The sequence below is a fragment of the Epinephelus fuscoguttatus genome, linkage group LG23 (assembly GCF_011397635.1).
Source record: "Epinephelus fuscoguttatus linkage group LG23, E.fuscoguttatus.final_Chr_v1".
NCBI classification, from domain to species: domain Eukaryota; kingdom Metazoa; phylum Chordata; class Actinopteri; order Perciformes; family Serranidae; genus Epinephelus; species Epinephelus fuscoguttatus.
Window position 1 is genome coordinate 25538427 of NC_064774.1, and position 21043 is coordinate 25559469.

General features: G+C 39.7%; 1 protein-coding gene across 10 annotated transcripts in view; it reads right to left on the reverse strand.

Moving 5' to 3' along the window:
* The window catches only part of mark2b (MAP/microtubule affinity-regulating kinase 2b), a 63913-nt gene that overhangs the window by 26079 nt on the left and 16791 nt on the right, over window positions 1–21043 (reverse strand). For 8 of the 10 annotated variants that reach the window (XM_049569527.1, XM_049569530.1, XM_049569529.1 and 5 more), the window contains exons 2-10: window positions 11848–12015; window positions 9045–9098; window positions 7319–7367; window positions 7013–7078; window positions 6539–6609; window positions 4701–4757; window positions 2787–3023; window positions 1229–1348; window positions 171–273 (exon numbers count right to left, since the gene is read on the reverse strand). In XM_049569527.1, coding sequence (XP_049425484.1) covers window positions 171–273; window positions 1229–1348; window positions 2787–3023; window positions 4701–4757; window positions 6539–6609; window positions 7013–7078; window positions 7319–7367; window positions 9045–9098; window positions 11848–12015 — 925 coding nt within the window. The remainder of the gene's footprint in view (window positions 1–170; window positions 274–1228; window positions 1349–2786; window positions 3024–4700; window positions 4758–6538; window positions 6610–7012; window positions 7079–7318; window positions 7368–9044; window positions 9099–11847; window positions 12016–21043) is intronic. The other 2 variants (XM_049569524.1, XM_049569522.1) reach the window with 1 other exon arrangement.

Genomic DNA, 21043 nt, shown 5'->3' on the forward strand with positions numbered 1-21043 from the left:
AAAACCAGTGTATAATTAGAATGGTGGACTTCCTGCAGGTTCATAATTCCCCTTAAGATAAATTATCTTTGTGTGTGAGTGGAGGAAAAGAACATCTGCATGAAGCATGCTTGTGCGTGGGTGAAGTGATAGAATACATTTATCATTTTTGAGTGCATTTCTATTCCTACCTGTCCTCCTGGGGTCCTTATAATCTGGTTGGGGTTCGACGTAGGGTTTGAGTTCTTCATCCTCGTGGCCCACATTCATCCACCGGTCCCTCATTATCTGCTGCTGGGTGAAAGCCAAACAGATGGTTACAGGGAGACATGAGATGTCAGAGACAATGGAAGGGCAAAAGGCAGAGGAGGGAGGAAAGGAAATGAGAGGAGAGAAAGCAGAGAGGGTAGAGACATTAGTACAAGAGTCTCCTCAAGACAAATAGCAGCACAACGGAAAGGATGCAGGAGTCAGCTGAACACTATGAACTTATTCTATGTTATTTATCTATTTACTTCACTAATCTTGACAATTATTCTTAATTAATTATTCAGTTGTTTTTTAAAGCCATAGCCAGGTGTATTTTATCTTCAATATGCAAATGTCTTTTCCTGAGGACGCAAATGAGGGGTGTGACCTTTAATAAACAGGCTCTAAAATGAAGGCTCCGCTACACTGATCATAACAGCGTGAGACGGGTAACATTCAGGAAAATTTAATCATATCAATCTCCTCTGGTTGCTTAGAAATTTAGACTTTATGGTAGGTGTAAATGAAGAAGTCAGACTGAATTCTCACTCTAAAGCAAGAGTCTTCTCATTTTATTTTAATAGGGCTGCCGTTTTGCATTTAGCAGGTAAAGCAGAGACTGCTGGGAGCCAAATGAATCACTCTCAAACTAACAAGTATTTACTATGCCTTATAAAAAGAACTTGACACTTCAGCAACAAACTCACATATAGCTGGTGAAGCAAGTCCAGGTGTTCAGTATAGTACTGTATGCACTACACACACCATTACATTAACAAATAAGCAATTGCTGGTCAAGCTATTAGAAGACAATTCTGGTTTAAGTTGTTTTCAGTCTGCAAGATTTTAAATCTGGTTCAGTTAGAAAATTAAATTAAAAGCAAATTAGCCCACAGCTACAATAGATATAAGATGCTTCAACCTCTTGTGTTGAACCAAGGTGATTTGTGTGTTCTTATCTTGTGTTTTTTTATGTGTGTGTCAGTGCTGTGCAGTGTACCTCGAGGCTGCCTCTTTTGGAAGGGTTCAGAATGAGGAACTTTTTGAGCAAGTTCTCGCAGTCAGTGGACATGTAGAAAGGAATCCTGTATTTACCACGCAGCACGCGCTCTCTCAGTTCCTGGGGATGGACAAGTGCATCAAGTGCATGACAAATCAGCAGCAGAAAAAAAAACATACACACAATTGTTTTCTCCCACATCCTTAGATTCTGTCAAAGGGAAGTGTGAAAATGTGGAATGCACCTCAGACTACCTGAAAATAAAAACAGTTTCATGATAAAGGACTTGGCTCTGTATCTCATCAGTGTATATGGTTTAAACTGATGTGGCTTAAATGAGCCGAGCAGCAACATTAGCTGTGGTTACACCCCCAAATGATTAATAGTTTTTTGAAACAAGTACTGCATTCATCTGAGCACAAGCTGGTTAGCATTTCAAAAAGCTTTGATTCTAACACAGGGACAATGTAGTTGGTGGGTGACATTACTAAAACATTTTAATCAAACACTTCCTGTTCTTTTGATGATGTTATTAGATGTTCTTAGAAAAGGTTATTGTAATAATTGAACATAATGCCGATGTTTACAAAAGTCATCAGACACAAATAATTAATATTACATTTATCTACTTCAGTGGCCTTTATCCAGTGTTTTTAATACAGTGCCACTAAACTTTTTAACAAATTCAACATCCTACTGGAGGCATCTTAATAATCGTAATTCAGTGAGACACTGAAGGATAAATGTATGTAGTAACAGGCTTTAACACAGCTGTAATGCATATGCAAGCTTTTAAGGAGCTCACAGTATATAGCAAGGCACTGAATGTGAATTAAAAATCCGTCAAGGTGCAATACTAAGTGCTAGGGCTTATAGAAAGGCAGATTAATCAAATGAAGTGCTGAAACATGCACATAAAACTATCTTAGCTGTACATTTTGCACTTGTTTTGTCTGTGCATCAATTTGACACATTTAAAAGAACGAACATCTTTTATTAGAGCGTCAGAAAACAGCGAGACTCCTATGTGTTAAATAAATAGTAGGTAATGTAGGTGTTAAACAAAACTCCGCACGGCAGGAGGTAGTGCTAAGGCATAGTCGATGAAGCTGGATGGCAGTTTGCAGGCATGTTAATATCAATATCACCACATTCAATGTCATATCGCCCACCCAAAATGTGTCTGCACTTCCAGAGTGACTCATGTGGGTACCGACTGAATGCAGAGTGTGATAGGTGGTATGAATAATTGTGAATAACCATAGTTCACAGAAAGCATTAAATCCTCTCTGTTTGAAAACAAAGCACCAGGTTTCAGTGCCGATTTGGTGCATCACACAACCAAACCCCATTTGAAGAAAAAGTACTTGAGCTGGCATTTAACCACTTTTACACATTCATTCTCTCTCTCTTGAGTTTAGTTTCTGCATTCTGTAGGGAGGAAGGAACAGAAACCAGCATGACAAATACTACAACCACCCACAGAATACAGACATCCTCTTATGTAATGCACATGAACGCACACACACACACAAACACGCTCTCTCCTCTTCCTGACCTTGAGGTTTTGTCCATCAAAGGGCAGCGAGCCGCTGACCAGTGTGTAGAGGATTACCCCCAGGCTCCACACATCCACCTCCGGCCCATCATACTTCTTTCCCTGGAACAGCTCTGGGGCGGCGTAGGGCGGGGAGCCGCAGAACGTGTCCAGCTTGTTCCCGAGAGTGAACTCATTACTGAAGCCAAAGTCTGCTATCTTGATGTTCATGTCTGCGTCCAGCAGCAGGTTCTCCGCCTGCAGACAGAGTGTGGGAGAGAGAGGAAAGAAAACATAATTATCACGTAGAGAGCAGGAGGATGTTAAGGGAAGCAAGAAGATGGAGACGAGGAAAGATTACTAATATGCCGGGATTTTTTTTTTGGATGACATGCCATGTGATGATACACACATACTTAAGCTATGTTTTGTGTAATATGGAAATGCGGTATTTCAATTCTTCCACATATAAAATCTCCTTTTCCACTTTCCTTCCTCCACAGGAAGGTCAGAGCTACAGTACATTAAGTTTAAAGCTAGCTTGTACAAAAAAGTTTGATAAATAGGCCAGCCTGTCATCCAGTGCCAGTGTAACAAAGATTTTCTCTGACATGCAAATGAATCTGAAGATAATTTATTCCACAGACAGTTATCTGAAACACCTTTCTCTGGGAAAAAAAACTCTGCTGGGTGAGAGAGGGGTTTTTCAGAGTAATGGCCTGGGGCCTACAAGTAGCACACAATGGGCAAAGTGAGCTGCCAGTTTATTCCTGTGTGTGTGTGATTGTGTGTGTGTGTGTGTGTGTCTATCCCTGAGCCTAAAGTGAGCCAGTGAGCAAGGAGGCTGGGGTTGCCTAGCAACAGGTGCGCTCTCCTTTTCACTTGCTCTGAATACTCTGCCGCTTCTGTGTGTTTGAGTGTGTGTGTGTGTGTGTGTGTGTGTGTTTGTGTGCATTAAATACAACACTGACATCATCTCTAGGCACTGACCTAGGAAATAAATGAACACTGATTTCATCATCTATAGCTAATCAAAATTAACACTTCAACTTGGTGAAACAACAAACTTAAACTTCACCAGTATAGTCGCAAGAACAGCAGAAACCATATGTAGAACACGATTTGGATTTTTCATCTTGGGAGCCAAAGCGATTTCAGTCTCGCTGTGAAATGCAGGCTCATCAAAATTTGCTCTTGCAGTGTCGGACCTACTAGAATTAAGCCTGTGCCGGATTTCACAATACAACCCACAGATCAAGAGTGATTAGGATAATGTGCTGGATGGTGCGCATTACAATAATGAGAACTGTCTGTCCTCCAAAAATCTTATTTCCCATGTTGCCTTTTTTGGAAATGCCAGCCACCAGTGCCAGCTGAAAGTGTAGAAAGTGTTTCATGACCTTCGTCACAGCATTGAAAATGTTTATTAAAAAGCCCAAAATAACCGTGATTGGGAAAAACAACTTTGAGAGGTTCCTGTATGGTCACTATAACAGTAATCATGATAATGTCTTGTCTACCGGTCTGCCTGCTGGCACAATAAGAGGATTTACAACTCAGCATTATACTGTGAACCAAAATGACCTGGAAGAATTAGACCTGTGTGTGTTGTGTTTCATTTTTGGCACCAACAGCATCACAAACAGGAAATAAATGGAGAGACAGAAGGAGGGGATGATCCAACACGATAGCCGAATTGCAAAGAAATACAAGTGTGTGTGTGTACAGATGTACGGGCATGTGTGTTTAAGCCGTAGCACTCCAAGAGGGACATTATATCATCTTTGTGATTAACCTCTGGGTGGCGTGTTCATGGGGGCAGGATTTCATCTCAAAAAGTCAAATCCTATAAAGATTAATGTGGACAGAGAGCCAGAGAAAGAATGCTTGCTTGTGATCTGACACTCAATGTAATTAATGTGTGTGTGTTCTCACCTTGAGGTCTCTGTGTACTATACACTTCTGATGGCAATACTGCACAGCTGACACAATCTGGAGAGTGAGAAAGTGAGTGAGAGAAAAAAGAGGGAGAGAAAGAGATGGAGTAAGAGAAAGGATGACAGAAAGGATGGACGGGTTGAAAGGAAGTAAAAGACACTGAGAGCTCTTCATTAGGATTTCATTAGGAAGCAATCATGAGGAAGTACTAGGGATGAAAAATTTAAGCCATTCCCTTAACTGCTTACAATTTAATGATCAATAATCCATCATTAAAAACCATTAAAATACAAAATGCGTGTTTTTTTTTTTTACCTGTTAAGCTTCATGTTAACAAACAACATAGGCCATTTTTTTGTAGCACAGCCCCTAATACATTTCTTAATAAATTAAAGGAATACTTCGGCCCCATATTACCATTTGTATATCAGTTTCTCACTGCGTGTTATGTTGAATAAGTGAAGAAAACTTATTTAGGTCTGTGTTTAACAACAGCAAAACTATACAAAAACATCAACTGAAAAACTCTCACACAACACATGTAGTATAATCCAAGTCTCATTCATCCCGTTGAATGCTCAGTACTTCCAAAACAGACAGCCTTGTCCGACAGGGAGCTGAATGGAAAGTGAAATTTATTTATGCTTTCTTCAAAGCCAGACTCCATTGACAAAAACAGTAATTTTACCTCACTCAACACGGAAGCTGCTAGTCCACCACTACCTCTATAAGTTAGTTTGTGTTTTTGTGTGACTTTGGTCAATCCAAACAAACCCTTTAAAACACCAAAGTCACACAATAACATAAAGAGACTAAGTGATTGAGTGATGTAGACCAGCAGCTCGCATGTTCAGTGAGGTTAAATTACTGTTTTTGTTTTAACCCTTTGGGGTCAAGAGTATAATTAGTCGTTTCTGGCTACTTTTGATTATACCTTTAAATTTCACCTTAAAAACTGTTTACCTTGCCTTTATTTGGTGTAATTTTTTTCCAGCTATTTTTTCATTTCAACATACTGCATGGACCTAAACTCATACAAAAAACACAACCAATAGGCAAAGGGGATGTCATGTTTTTTTTTTTTGTTTTTTTTGCTTGCAAGCACTTTCTTGTTGTGAGCACTTTCCTTAGAATAGCCCGTTTTTATCATTTGTTCCTGCACCAAATGCGCACCAATCGTTAAGACAATATTCAGGAAAAAGCATGGCGTAACTTATTTATCATAAGTCTGGTTTTACTTGGCCTATCAACACAATTTAAAACTGGTATTTCGTTAGAAGTTCGCACTTTCGACACAAGTTGAAACAGATACTCAGCGAGGCTGCATCTTGTTGCTACGTCATCGGTCATTTGATTTGGACGCACTGGCACGGGTTAAAGAGAGCATTAATGAGTTTCATGTTCAGTTCAGTTCCCTGTCAGAACTGACTATGTATTTAGGAAATACTGAGCATATGACCGGATAAATGAGACATGGCTTATACTGCACAAGTTGTGAGTTTGCAAACAGTTGTTTTGATATAGTTTTTGGATTCTGCCTTCACTGGACGCATGCGAGAAAAACAACGTTTTTTTTAACCAACTCAATGTAATTAATATAAATATATGATATAAAAATGGTCATTTGGGGGGGTAAAATATTTCATTAGGTGAATATTACTACATTTTTGAATGCAAAATGTAATCAATAAAAGCCTGTCCCTCAGAATGGCTGCTTCTGCTCCTTACACATTTTAATCTCAATCTAACATGCCTTAAAACAGCAGCAGCAGACAAAACCACAATAACTATAAAACTACACACATAAATGGGCATTTTCTCTAACACACACGAACCTGTCTGAATTTGGCACGGGCTTCTTTCTCCTTCATCCTGCCATGGGCCACCAAGTAATCAAAGACCTCTCCTGGGAGACGAGAGAAAGAGGAGGAGAGCAGATTTAGTGTTGGAACCTGACACTTGTCTCCTTAGAGCCAGGGTTTTCAGTCAATGAGACAATGGACTAAGTATTGTCCTTTAAAAAGTATGGGCACTTAAAATAAAATATTTCAAAAAATAAGCTGTTTTCAAATTTACAGTGACAATAATTTTCAATGCTAAGGGGATAGAGATGGTCAATAACCATGGATAACTTAACAAATAAAATAAAAACAGAATATTTCTGATAACAACCCTTTGGACAAAGTACTAACAAAAACTAAGAGCCAGTACATTAAGAGTGGAACTAGCATTTTTTTGGGACCCATCTGATTCCAACATACAGAGTGCCAAGCCTCAGGGGGAATGATTTCACAGTGACACGCACTTACCTCCACTAGCGTACTCCATTACGAGGTACAAGGTCTTCTCTGTCTCTATCACCTCAAAGAGCTTGACTGGAGGTGGAGAGAAAGGCAAAAACAAAAAGTAAAGTGAAGGGAGATGGGGCAAAAAATAAAAATAAAAAAAGGCCAGGAGAGCAAGAGTGAAAGCAAAAATGAAGAGGTAAGAGAGAAAGAGAGAAGCAGAGGGATTATTATGATTCGGGTTGACTACGTGACCTTGAAGCACCACAATAAAATCTGGTGCTCCTCGAGTGACGACAGAGTGGAAACTCACGTTTCAGTATGACTCACCTATGTTGGGGTGATTCAACATCTTCATGATCCTCACCTCCCGGAAGAGCTGTGAGAAACAAGCCACACAAGGTGCAGTGTCAAATACACTGTCAGATTTAGATAGGTACTGCTTGTCAGCGTGAGTGTGTTTTGTTGCGAGTTCACTTTCATTCACTTCCTGTTTATGAGCATGCGGGTCAAAATACACACACTGGAGAACAAAAACAAATTTTTTAAGCAATACCAATTAAAATCCAAGCTCTGGCCATATCTAGGATTTCAGAGTCAAACAAACAATGCCCTCAGCTGCTTATAAACTCCGGCGTATAAGTCAAAGCACTGCCTCCAAACTACTAATTCCAAAAAGTCTAGCTCAGTGCCATCCAGTCTCTTTCTGTGGTTAAGGCGTGAACAGACGCTTCTCACTCATTACAAATTTATTTCCTCTGACTCAGCAGATAAGGTCAAACTAAGCTTACATACAAATTATCCGGAAGACATTCTGTAGACAGACAGTTAGAAGCTGGCCTAGGGCTGGGGAAAAATTGATTCTTAGATGCATCCTGACTCTCTCTTGAAAGATTGTCTCCATGCAGATAAGACACTAATTGAACATTTAAAAACCCAATCCATGACATAATAATTGCCTGTAACAAAATCACAAAGTGAAAACAAATAAATCAAGATCGATCTGTCATCATTTTATAATTGCGTCACAGCCATCTGATGTGAATCGAATCGTAAGGTGTCCACACCTCAGTGTGTAATATTTACTCTGTTACCAGTATTGGCTCCGTTTAATAACATCTGCAGTCCTTAAAAGTAATGTAACCTACTTTTTCAAACAAAATTTCAACATCACTGCGTCCACTGCCATTTTATTGGAATCGAATTGAATTGATTCATTTGTGGGGGTTTTTAAATACTAAATACCTTTATAGATATTGAACAAACCTGACACATAGGGTTAAAATAATTACCCTAATCATGTATAGTTGAAGTGTTGCATTTGTGAATATTGTGGTGTTATTTTTTAACATAACAAGAGGAAAAAAGTTAGATTAATTATTATTCGCTTCAGCTGTAGCATAAATTTCCATCACTTCCAAGACCCCAACAATGTCTGACACGAAGAAAACAAAACAAACAAAAAAAAAACTTCAAGGTGTGAGAGGGGATGATATCAGGAGTTCCCTGCCAAATCTGGTCCTATTGCACATGGATTTGTATTTGCATGAGTCTTTACATTCAATATAAGGGTGTCTGAGTGCATTTGTCTTTGAATTTATGTGTTGGCCCTGTCAGTGTCTTTGTCGTGTCTTAACATTTTCTTGTCATGTGCTCTGTGTTGGCCCACAAGTGTGTATTCTGTGCCTCATGTCTGCGGATGCATGACTGTTTAGTGTGTGAGTGTGTGTTGAGTGTGCAAGCGTACATGGTTAGAGTGTGCATGTAAGTGGACAGACCCCACCCTGCCACGATCAAAAGAAGTAATTGCAGCTTGTTTCCTGTAATTAAAACTCTCTCTGAAAACTAGACCACTTCAGAAAGACAGACAGAGACAGAGAGAGAGCGAGGGGAAGGGAAAGAGAGAGAGAGAGACGGACAGAGAGAGCAAAAAAGAGAAAGACATGTGGGGCAGGACGAGTAACTTGAAAATGACTTCTGAGAAAAGGGATAAGAAGGACTGAGGTTTGGATTTTGTGCCTGTGCGTGCACATGTGTGACAGAGAAAGAGACCCACCTTCTGCAAACTGGAGGAGTTGAGCTGTGTCTTATCAATGATCTTTACAGCCACCTGGAAGCAAAACAACATTTATTATTACACTTTTATTCATTGATTACAGTTGCTGCAATGGGTTTGACGCATCTTGCCCGCACCAAACATGCACATTCATAGCCTGTGACCGCAGCACAAACACATGTATGCGTCTTTTTGCATCACAGACACAGAGAACGATAGAATCTCACAGAATTAAGTGATAAAGACAAATCACAGCGGGCAACAGTTGCATAATAGGGCAGAATTCAGAAAGAGACAGACACAAAGCTGAGACATGCTTCATATCCATGTCATAATAAGGTCTATAGTTCATAATCCAACAGATATCACCAACACGGGACACTGAGAGAGATAAAACAAAGAAAAAGAAAGAGAGAAAAATAAGGAGGAAGAAAAATAAAAATAAAGACACAGATGGGAGAGATTCAAAGTGAGAGATGTAGAGAAAAGGGGATGAAACGGAACGAGAGAAAAGAGGACATAAAGAGAGAGAGAGGCAAAGGAAACAAAGAATGATGTCTTAACAAGGACACAGAAAAGGGAGGTCCACTTCTTTCTCCCATATCTGTCTTTCACTGTCAACTAACTCCTTTCTTCCACTCCTCTTTCTGGTTGTGCTTGTCTGTCTGACTCTCTCATGCCCTCTGACTCTCCCTTGTTTTCTTTGTGTGTGTGTGTGTGTGTGTGTGTGTGTGTGTGTGTGTGTGTGTGTGTGTGTGTGTGTGTGTGCCAGCGAGTCACATGGAGTGTTATCAGGGTGTCAGGCACAGAGCTGTCACACATTGACAGAGCCTGCCTACCCCTCTCTCTCTCCCTCTTTTTTTCTCTCTCTCTCTCACACACACACAGACCAAGAGTGTACTTGACTGGGCCTCAGACAGACCCCGGCATGGGCTCATTGCAGACACAGCTTTTCCCTTAAAGAGATAGACCACTGCGTTACATCACATCTGGAATTCACAGTAAGCCAGAGACATTTAGGCTTCTCTATTCAAGCTGACAATAGCGATGTAGTCTCCTGCAGCAGATGTACCGTCTCCAAAGCCATGCGAGCCCAGTATCAGACCAGACCTACTGTGTGTCACAGCATGAGCCTTCCCCTATCCTCAGCAACCAGGAAGCGAGATTAGTCTAAACATTTATAGTCTTTTTCTATTGTTTACCATCACGGCTAATTAAAAACACCTGATTCTTTTTTCCCACTCTACAGGTTTTTGGTGATAGAACAGACACTGGAAAAAGATTTGGAGTCCATTTGTCACTCAACACCAGTGAACAATATGGTCAGGGTTCCTCACCTCCAAACAATAGGGCACTCACTTTGTTTTAAGATGAACTTAGATTTACTTACTTTTATAGACAAAGGCTTAAGGTTTCTATATTCAGGGTGTCTACAGGTACGATAAAGTTAAATTTAATGCTTTTTAAGACCTTTTTAAGATAATTTTTAACAAAGTTTGACACAGATTTTTGAACAGATCTTTGGATAAATCAAGTCTTATTCTGATTCAAGCAAAGCAGGTGAGTCTAAGGGCGCATTCACACGAGTATAGTCCAGGGGATTTGGTTCGATTGGGCAGGGAATGCCGAAAATTTTCACACCTTCATTTGGATCGGTTCACTTTCACACTGCACTTTTTAAAGCTGACCAAACTGCCTTGACAACCTCATGCAGTTAAAACAGCTGCTACTGGCCGAAATGACCACTGACCAGGAAGGAAAAAAAGCATGACGAGGGAGAAAACCTGGCTCATCGATTGGCCAGGACCAAAAACAGAAATCCATCCCCTTCAGCCGGCTTGGTCACCACAAAAACATTGTAGCAACACCAAATTGCAGTCTTGGGGTAAGCGCCTGCACCTCCTCACTACTCCACGTCCGCCCACGAGACATTTTCCAACTTTTTCTTTTTTTTTTACCTCTGCTTCTCCCAGTTCGTGCTACTGGCTTTGTTTTTCCCTACCCAAAATGCAATGCGCTCTACGTCACTTCCCCTCTTTGGTTCACTTCCTCTCTTTGGTTCACTGGATAGTCTGTTTGCATTTCCCACTGTAAGCAAATGGCACCAGAGTTCACTTGCAAGTGAAGCGAGACCCCCAGTTTTCAAGCGGACCAGGGTTTGCTCATTTGGTCCGCACCACAGTTCAAATGAGTGTTCACACCACTCCAAACGAACTGAACTATCCGTCGAAGTGGACCAGGGTTCGTTGAAAGCAGACCAAATAGCGTCAGTGTGAATGCGTCCTAAATGTTTATAGTATATTTTTAGGTCCTGTGTAGAGGTAGGTTTTACATAGGAATACCATTCTTGGAGTTAGTTCTATTAATCTACAATTTGCCAGCTGGGAAAATTTAAGTATTAAGTAAAAGGACAGTTTTAGCTTGAGTGGTAGATTTATATTAATTATTTATAACATCAGAAATGCGGACTTTCAAGCAGAAGAGCTCGACTCATGGCAAAAAAAGTTAAAAGATGGATAAATGAAATGAAATTAAATATTTGTGGCTATTAAGACCTCAGAAATTCAAATGTAAGAATATTTAATTACTTTTAAGGCCTAATATTTCTAAAACTGAGTTAAAGCCAGTTAAAGAGTCAATAGTAAAGCATTTCTTCATGATGTCACTAAAGTGGCTAAAAATAAAAGTCTGAAGTTCAGAAAGTCATGGTGACTGCGTTAAAAGGAAGTAAAGGATAGATCAGAGCTTTCAGTAAGATCTAGCGTGTGTGTGTGTGTGTGTGTGTGTGTGTGTGCATGCCTACCTCTTTTCCGGTGAGGACATGTCGTGCCAGTTTGACCTTGGCGAAGTTGCCTTTGCCGATGGTTTTTAGCAACCGATAGTTACCAATGTGCGGCTGGTCATCTGATGCGGTCGTGGCGACGGAGTTCCGACATCGCGGCATGCTGGAACGACCGGATGATTTGGTCTCCTAGAAGAGAGAAGGCCATATGTAAGCATGAGAGGACACAATAACTTGAAGGCAGAAAGTAATAAAAAGTGACATAAAGAATGTGCCAGAGCAAAACCAAGGAGAAGTTGTAGATTCCAAAGTGCCATCAGCTGTCCTAAACACTTTGCTATAACCTCATCTGTCCTTATAAGCTTTGAATATCCTGTGATTAAATGTCCCACATATACAGAGCCTTTAATTTCATGTCCATTTTGTGTTCAGTCAGTGACTGGCCCATTTCTGCATTTCAGGAGTTGGGAGTCTTTCATCTCGTAGAATAGTGGAGTTTTATTCATCCGCGTAAACGATTCAACTAACAACAAACACATTCATAAAATGCTTCAAAAGAAAATGAGGGTGGGTAACTCTATACACACCTCGTCAACATGGCTGCCACTTAGAGTGACAACAATGCTTTTAAAGTCACAGACACAAACTTATTAAAATTCTAGTTTGAACAACGCATGCTGTGGAAGTGAGGCTTCAAAGCATTCAGGTCAGTCCTAACTATAGTAAGATGATATGACTTCATTACAAACAGCACTCTGTGCCATATTTATGTAGATTTAAAATGCACTTATACACAATATTAAACAAGCACAGCAGAAAAACTTGACACTGCCACAGTTCTCAATTAAAAACTATTAAATCTAAATTCATAAAAACAAATTATTACACTGGCCCTGCAGTTTTTATTAGGCATCAAATTCAGTCAGCAGAGAAGTGGTCTGTACAGCTAAAGCTAGCATGGTTTTCCAAGATCTGCATTATTAAGATGGAAACTTGGAATAGATGGCCAATATAGATTGAGCTTTCCCAGACTTCTGTAATGACTTAAACAGCTAAATATGAGAGTTGTTTAAACATTGATGAAGAAAAGATTAAGGTAAAACAAATTCTTTATCACTCAACAAACTTTTATGAGAAAAATAAAACTTTTTAAACCACTCTAATACTTGACAGAAACACCATTTTGGAGAAAAATAGCAGGTCCGCTACTTCATACACAGAAAGCTGTGAATAACTGAGGAGCAAAAGCACTGATTACAAATAAGTGATGTACAATTTTAGCAAAGTTGCATAAAAAGAGCGACTTCCTTTCATGTTCTTTCTTATTAAGCTTATCATTAAAGCTCAGACAACCTCTTATGCTTATGAACTGTATTTGTCCTACCGTTCCTAACATTTCCTTGTAACAATTACAATAATAGTTTTTCTTTCCTGTACCATAATATCATTTATGCACGTCAGTTAGAGTCACTGCCAAACACTAAAGCTATCCAAACGGTCTGATAACACTGGTTCTCTTCTGTGGATTCAAATTAAAGGAGCTGCTGGGACACTGAGTGCAGTCTTGATTTTAACATTGTCGTTGTTTTACTATGGTTAATGTTTCACACTGCAGCCAGAGCCCACTCAGAATATTCATCATTTGGCCTTTCCGACACATCATGATAAAAACTATTATACTCTATTACACTGTAATCTGTGTGACTTTAATTTGAACCCAGTAGTGTATAAAGTTATTTTAATAGTCTCTTTATATGGTAGTATGGAGTAAAATTGCTTCAGTTCATCTTACAGCAGACAGGAGGTCTTTCGAGTCATACACACACCCACAAAAAAGAAAACAAAACCTTGCTGTGCTGGCAAGTTTTGCATGGTTGGCAACTGCGATTGGGTTTCAACTCCAGGAAAGGGTCACAGCAATTGTGTGTGTGTGTGTGTGTGTGTGTGTGTGATCTGAGTGGACAGGTGACAGGGATCAGGGTCAGAGGAGAGGACGACTGGCTCCAGGGTGACGAGACGCAAACACACACGGGGCTGTGACACTAACACCAGCGCACGGACACAAGAACACACACTGGTGCGGGTACACAGACACGCACGCAGCAGCATAAATCACACACACCTCTCGGAGATTTGACACCAATGAGAGAGAGGGTCCAGTGAAATTCACACTGTAAGTGTGGAGTGAGGAGGTTTGCACAAACCATCTCTTTCTCTTGTTCTAGACGAGTCGTTTTATTCACCTAATTATCTCTCTCTGGCTTTGACAAATTAGAGGCTCGCTCTATGTCCCAAATTACCCAAAGACCACATTTTTATCAACATCGTCCTTGCTCTGCTACCATATCTTGGGCCATGGGAAACAAAGATAACTATGATTACTTCATTGTGCTTGTGTGTTTCTTGCTCCAGATGGTATGATCTAATGTCTGCATCCCAACCACCCCCCCTCACATCCTCATGCTGACAGTGCAGACACTGAGTGTAATAGGCCAGATTAAGCTTTAACACAAGAGGGGGAATTGGGATTAAAAACAAATGACAGTTACATTAAACCCGGAGGACAGGGGAAGGTCCTTATGTGGCCCTGCGTGAGGGGGAAGAAAATGATTTTTATTTTTGGATCATGTGGGCGAGGGGGAAAGAGAGACAGACAATATGTCATGTGTGGACACTATACAAGACAATGAGACCCAATCTCACCACACAAAACTGATTTCTAGATCAGCTGGGTTGTCCTCACAGAGGTCTGTGTGATCTAATTCCCTTCGTCACTCGCTCAGCTTTGAATTGATCTCACTAGAGTACTGCTGTCCAAAATAGCCCCTGGAGGTCAAATTTCACCCTCAACAAAACATTTGTGTTTCCTAAGGGCTTCTAGAAAGTGATAAGGCATCCCATTTTGTTTGTTTTGATGCAACTGAAAAGGGAAAATATATATATGTGTGTATATATATATATATATATATATATATATATATATATAAGTTTACACATGAAAGGACACAAAACATACAAGTTAAAATGTACTTTTTTTTAATCAAAGTATATACACTATACAAACATATACATACACACAGTTATCTTTGATTAAGCTAAGCAATTTACTGCTGTGGATGGGGTTGAAGCAAAACATAGTCTAGCCACTTAAAAAAAGTATTAGTGTATGTGTACTCTATATTTGAATATTTCTATATTTTGCTGTTAAAATTACATAAAATTACTGTTTATGTCAGAGTCTGGTTGCTTTGATACAGCAGTTTCAACTCATCAGAAAAGGCTGTCTGACAGCAAGGCAACCCTGTGAAAATGTTCTAAATACAGTGTACACTTAACTGATTTTTTTCTGGTGGGCCTGTTTTTTTTAAAGAAGTGGCTAAAAATGAACTAATGGATGCAGGGTTTGCTAAGTGGCATTTGATTGTATGTACATGACAGAAGGATTTTCTACCAGAAGTTATTGTAAATAAACACTGTGAGTCGGTCTATCGACAGAGTATAAAACTAATGCTAGAAAACTGCTGTAATAAATGAGATGAGTGTATATGTTAAATTCCACCATGTCCTTTTCCCTCAGTGCATTTATATGCACTTTAGTGCCCTGTTTACTGTTGGGTTTTTTTTCTTTTTGCCGTTACCCAATTTCTTAAACCTAAGTTTTTGTAATCACAATTTTCCCAGCTAGATTTCTTGATGAGAAAGTTGATTTATTAGCTATATCCACGCTTGTAATTGACTTTTTCATGCACCCGTGTGCACGACAAAGACTTAAAACAAGGAAGGTCTGAAAGGAAAGGACAGAGCTTGTAGATTAAAGTAAAGATCATTACTTTTTCATAATATTTCAATTTAAAGTTCGACCAAAATTGAGGCTGACACAAAGTAGTCTGTGAAAGTCTCGATCACTAGACAAATGATTTGCAAAATTAAAACATATTTGTGTTGAAAAGTTACTACAATGCATGTAAACACGTTGTCTGATTTCCTGCATAACCTGATTTCTCAGAGTCAACTGGTTTCTAGTGCGCTGACTGACAGGTAAAGCTGTCAATGGCAATGCTGACAATGACAACACTGTGAATTAGTTAAGTGCTGATACTGGCAGGTTATGAGACACAACTTGAGATGTATACATAGCTTTTAAGCTATAATGAGCAATGTTTGAAGACATAACAGCCATCCAAAGCCCATCACTCTGAGAACAAAACCGTCCATCCACACAGGTGTAATAAATTATCTAATCTAGGTTCCTCAAAAATGCGTGAACAAATAAGAGGAAATGTTCAAGTAACTGCAAACTTGGACTTTCCACAACAGTATATCATTTTAAAACACTAAATAAGAGCAGATCACAACCAAAAAGGCCATTAAAAAGGGATAAAATCTTAAAAAAAGACATTATACATCACATAGTAATATACCCAGAAGAGAGGTAATTTTATGAATGTCTGCAGTGCAAACTGCAAATGTATGAAATAATGAGGTTAATATAGGACAACTGAACTTTTAATCATGCCCTACAAGTTTTAATTCTAATATTTTCTCCGCCTCTGGATCCAAAATTAACTTTTTGGTCTGTCTGTCAATGCTGGTAAACTGAAAAAAACTTACTGGCCAAATTATTTTTCCACAGTCCATAAAACTGCATGAGATACCATGCCATTAAAAACAAGGTTGGAAATACAGGAGAGCTACGTGGAGCTTGGCTCCTCTGAAAGAAACATGAGCTCCCCAGAAAACCTCATTTGAGAAATTTAGGGAGATGATGTAAAATATCATAATTTCTGGTGTCACCCTTTGTTTCTCTGTATTAATTCATAATTCCCTGTCAAAGTGTTTCAGAAATGGTGTTTCAGTCCTATCTATTTGTTGGGTGTTAATAAAAAATGGATGCATATAAGAGTAGCGTAGCTCCTTTATGGAATAGCTCTGTGCATAGTGTGGGCGTAGCGAGTGAGAGAGACAGTGGATCAGAGTAGACAGGTGTTCAGGTGTTGGCTGAAACACAGCAGAGAGGAAATTAGTGATGAAGTTGTTAAATGGTAGTAGATGTAAGGTGTGTTGCAGTGATGCGAGTTTGTAGGTCTGGATCAGTAAACTGCTAATGGTGGCTGACCTCATTTATTTCATTTGCCAGCGTAGATTTTTACCTGCATTAGGCAAGTGGCGGCAGCTAATTTTGGACCCTGCTCCCCTGCTTTTTATAAAACTGAGGAAAATACTTGTCAGACATTTCTCGTTTCAAAGAGGGCTGAAATAAAAGTAACCAGCCAACCAAGACATGTGCGACCTTGGTGTAACTGTTCCACAACTGATACAAAAGTCAGTCTACAGAGACAAACTTTCAGTCTTTGGCTAACTAGTGTGTAAAAGGATCATCCACACAGAAGTCAGTAGGCTTAACTTTAAATTTCCATTGACATTACATTGGGACCGCTGTATTTAGTGCAGCAACTTGAAATCTAAGCATGTTTCTTCTGAGTTCTTTCCCTCTTCCACAGTCTTCAACTCTTTAGTCTTCCTTCTCTCCTATCCTCTTTCATGTCCGACTATTTTTGTCTTCTGATTCTTCCTTCATTTTTGGGCAGCTGCAGGCTAGGCAAAACCCCCCTCCCCCAACACACACATACATCCACATACACACATGCACATATCCACCTCTCCTCTCTCCCCTCAGTTATAATTATAGATGTGTTGGAGGACAATAAGTGACATCATTGTTTTGTTCTCACATTACTCTCTGATGCTGTGTGCGACTCATGAATACTAACTTGAAGCTGCTAACATACACAGTTTAGCAAAGAATTTACTAACTTAAGATTCCAGTGTACTCCAAAGGAAATCTGACATATTCACCAAGGCTGTCAAACTATAGCTGAATACTCAGTTAAATGTACACCCCTGAAACTAAGGGGTTTGTTAATGACATTCACGCCAGACGATGTAAACTCTTATGGAAAGAGTAGAGGAATTGGACAAACACAGGCCAAAGACACATACATGTAACCAATCACATGACATTGTTGGCCACTCCAGGTGACACTGAAATTGGGGCAGTATGCAAAGCTATGCAAAAAAAAGTTTACAACTTTGGCTGGCCTGCATGTGTACTCTATAGATGTATCAAATTTGTAGGTGGAAGTAGATAAGCCGCTGTTACTGTATTAGTCCCTGACTTACAAACCTGAACATAATGCTGCACACATAAATCAGCTGCCAGAAATTAAAGCAAATGTAGCCTACATATCTCTGTACACACACTTTCATTTGAAGGTGGGAACAGACAACTTTCCTCCCTGGCGTTGTCAAGTGGTATTATTGTTGGCGCAGCTGTCGCAAAGACAACAGGACTGCTTTCTGTTTCGTCAAACCAACCACCAACAACACAGGAAACACAACAGTCTGTTTTCCAAAGTTACTTTGTTTATTCCACCATCCTCCATTTCCGCTACTGAGGATAGTAACTGCATAGAAGTGAGACTTTTGTGACTCTGACTAGCTCATCATCAATGTGCTAGGAAAGGTAGTATCGGCATGGTCACTACCTGGAGCTTGCATCAACGGAGCCTAGGTTTGTTGAAGGTGGCAGTGCTGTTTGAGCTGAGAAAGCCATGTGTAAGTAAGGTAAAGGAGGTTGTTGGGTCGGTGCGGGGAGCAGTGAGAGCTGGCATTAGGGGAGTGTCTCTGGGATGCCAGAGATCACCGTCTAGCCTCCTGGAGGTGTCGTGGGACCAACTAGACGAAACACCGGTGAAAGGAGGTTCCCACCTAATGACCCCAAAGACATGTTAGTTATCACTGCTCACTGGTCTGTAAAGTTGAGCCTTGCCGCAATAGCTTATCATAGGGCTTAGGAGGTTATTCACTGAGCACTGATCCTTTCTCTAGAGCACAAACTTCTTGTGTTTATTAGAAATCAGTCACCAGCAGTCCAGAACTACGGAAAGTGGGACAGTTTGACAGCATTAAAGATACGTTAGCAAGATGCCTTTGGGTCGAATCGCGCATCACTAATAGCTAATGTTACTGTCACTTGTATGCCAACAAATTGACTAACTGTCACGTTATTTTAGATGCAAAAAAGTCCAACTTATGTTCTTGTCCCCATTACCCCTCGCCCTTATCAAAGCCTTAATTAACTGCAGATAATTCCCACTGAACTGATACTCAGAACAGCCCCATCTATAGCCCTCACATTGTGCAATCAACATTGATTTCATACTGTAAGTTAAAAAAACAAAACACTTACTTATTTCCACTTCAAATTATCGGAATGGTTTTATGCATCACTTTAAAAAAGTTTTGGCCCTACCACTATTATTTTTCTACCTTTAAACGTAAACTGACTACACAGACACATCAAGAAACAATTAGTGAACTGTTCACACATATTTTCAACCTGGACAATGACTATATCTAGTTTCTGCCACAGATTTATTTTCCCTCTAAATACAAGATTTGTTTCCACAACAACCATCATTCAAAGTTATCACTGTTTCTAAATGTGGCACTTGAAGCAGACATGCACTCATTGTAAGTCGCTTTGGATAAAAGCATCAGATAAATACATGTTGATGTAATGTAAAAAAGTGCAATAAAGCCGAGCACAATTTGCTTTGAACCTGAGTTCATCAGCTACTGTGTGTCAAGCCTGTCCGATGGTGGTCAGACTTTATCGTTCATTGCCTACCGTGTGTAGAGACCATTAGTATAGTGTTTATATCCGGCCCTGAAATTCAGCCCCCCTCCCAACACACAAACACACAAAGCGAAAACTCACTGACAAGATGTTTGCAGCTGAGAGCCATTTACTGCCATACTGCAAACACAAGCATGTGCACATGACCAAAATACACACACACACACACACACACACACACACACACAAAGCAGTAATGTTAATCCAGGCCAGTGCTGGTTGTATTTTGACTCAAGCCTCATTATCACTGACCTTTACTAATCTGAGTTCTGGGAGGAAGCCACTCAGATACAACCAGATGGAATTTTACACAGTACGGTTCAGAAAGTGACCCTAAAGGACAGTCACGTAAGAAGTGTGTGCAGCAAACTACTATTAAGAGACAGCTCAACCCAAACCAAGATAGGCAAACATAGGCAAAAACGCCAATGACAGTAGGAAGGCAAAGTGGGGTAATAAAACGAGAGGAGCTTATGAAGACATGCTTTGGAAAATGAGAATGACAAAGCAGGCTATGCTGAGACAACTAAACAGCAATTTAAAAACTAAAAAAACCAAAATGCTTTATTTGCTTACTGTGACGCCAGATCACGTCGACCAATTATCAACTATAATCTGATCAGCCATCCAGACTAATATTCTCCCTGTTTTTCACTCTACTGTTGTAAAAAATTGTAAAATATGTCTAACCATTTTGTATGTGTTTTTAATTGACAAAATATGGGGTATAATTACACAGACCCTTTAATACTCTAATTACACACAATTAAAATATGGCTACTTTGCTGCCAACTCTGGCAAACAACAAACTGATGTCTTATTGGCAGCTATTATTATAAGCTGTTTATGCAGATCGCTTTTTTAAAAACCACATCACAACCTGCTGTTAATAATTAAATACAATCACACTGTTCCCTCTCCTTTCAAATAATGAACTACTCTGTCCCTTCCTGTCCGAGGACAACTTCAGTTTGTTACAGACTCAGACGAAGGGCTTGACAGAACACTGAGGACAGCAGGCATATATCTATCCACTGCACCGTATCTTTGTATTTCAGATTGAAGAGTGAAGTAATAGCTGAAGACAGACAGTTATAACCTTTGGGGAAAGCCATATCACACTTAATTAAATTTAAGAGTAACGAGCTGCAAACTAATTTATGAGGTTACACTGGAGGTCTTAACACTTGCACACCGCCAGAAACCGTTTCTCCTCATATTTTATAACATTGTTAGGTGCAATGTCTTCCCCAACATGTGAGGGCCTTGCCTAAAATCAGACCAAATTGTAAACTGGTTAAACTCCATTTTCATCTTCAGTCTGACACTGTGTCAACTCTAACTGATTTCCATGGGGGAACGGGATTCGAATTTCCCTACCCAATCACGAGAGACCAACATATTCGCTTGAATCGAACGTCATTTCGCCAATTTTAAGCACTTTCCTCAATGGATCATTGGTAACATTTACCATCAATCAATTAACTGTGATAAAAAATAATAATAATAATTAAAAAT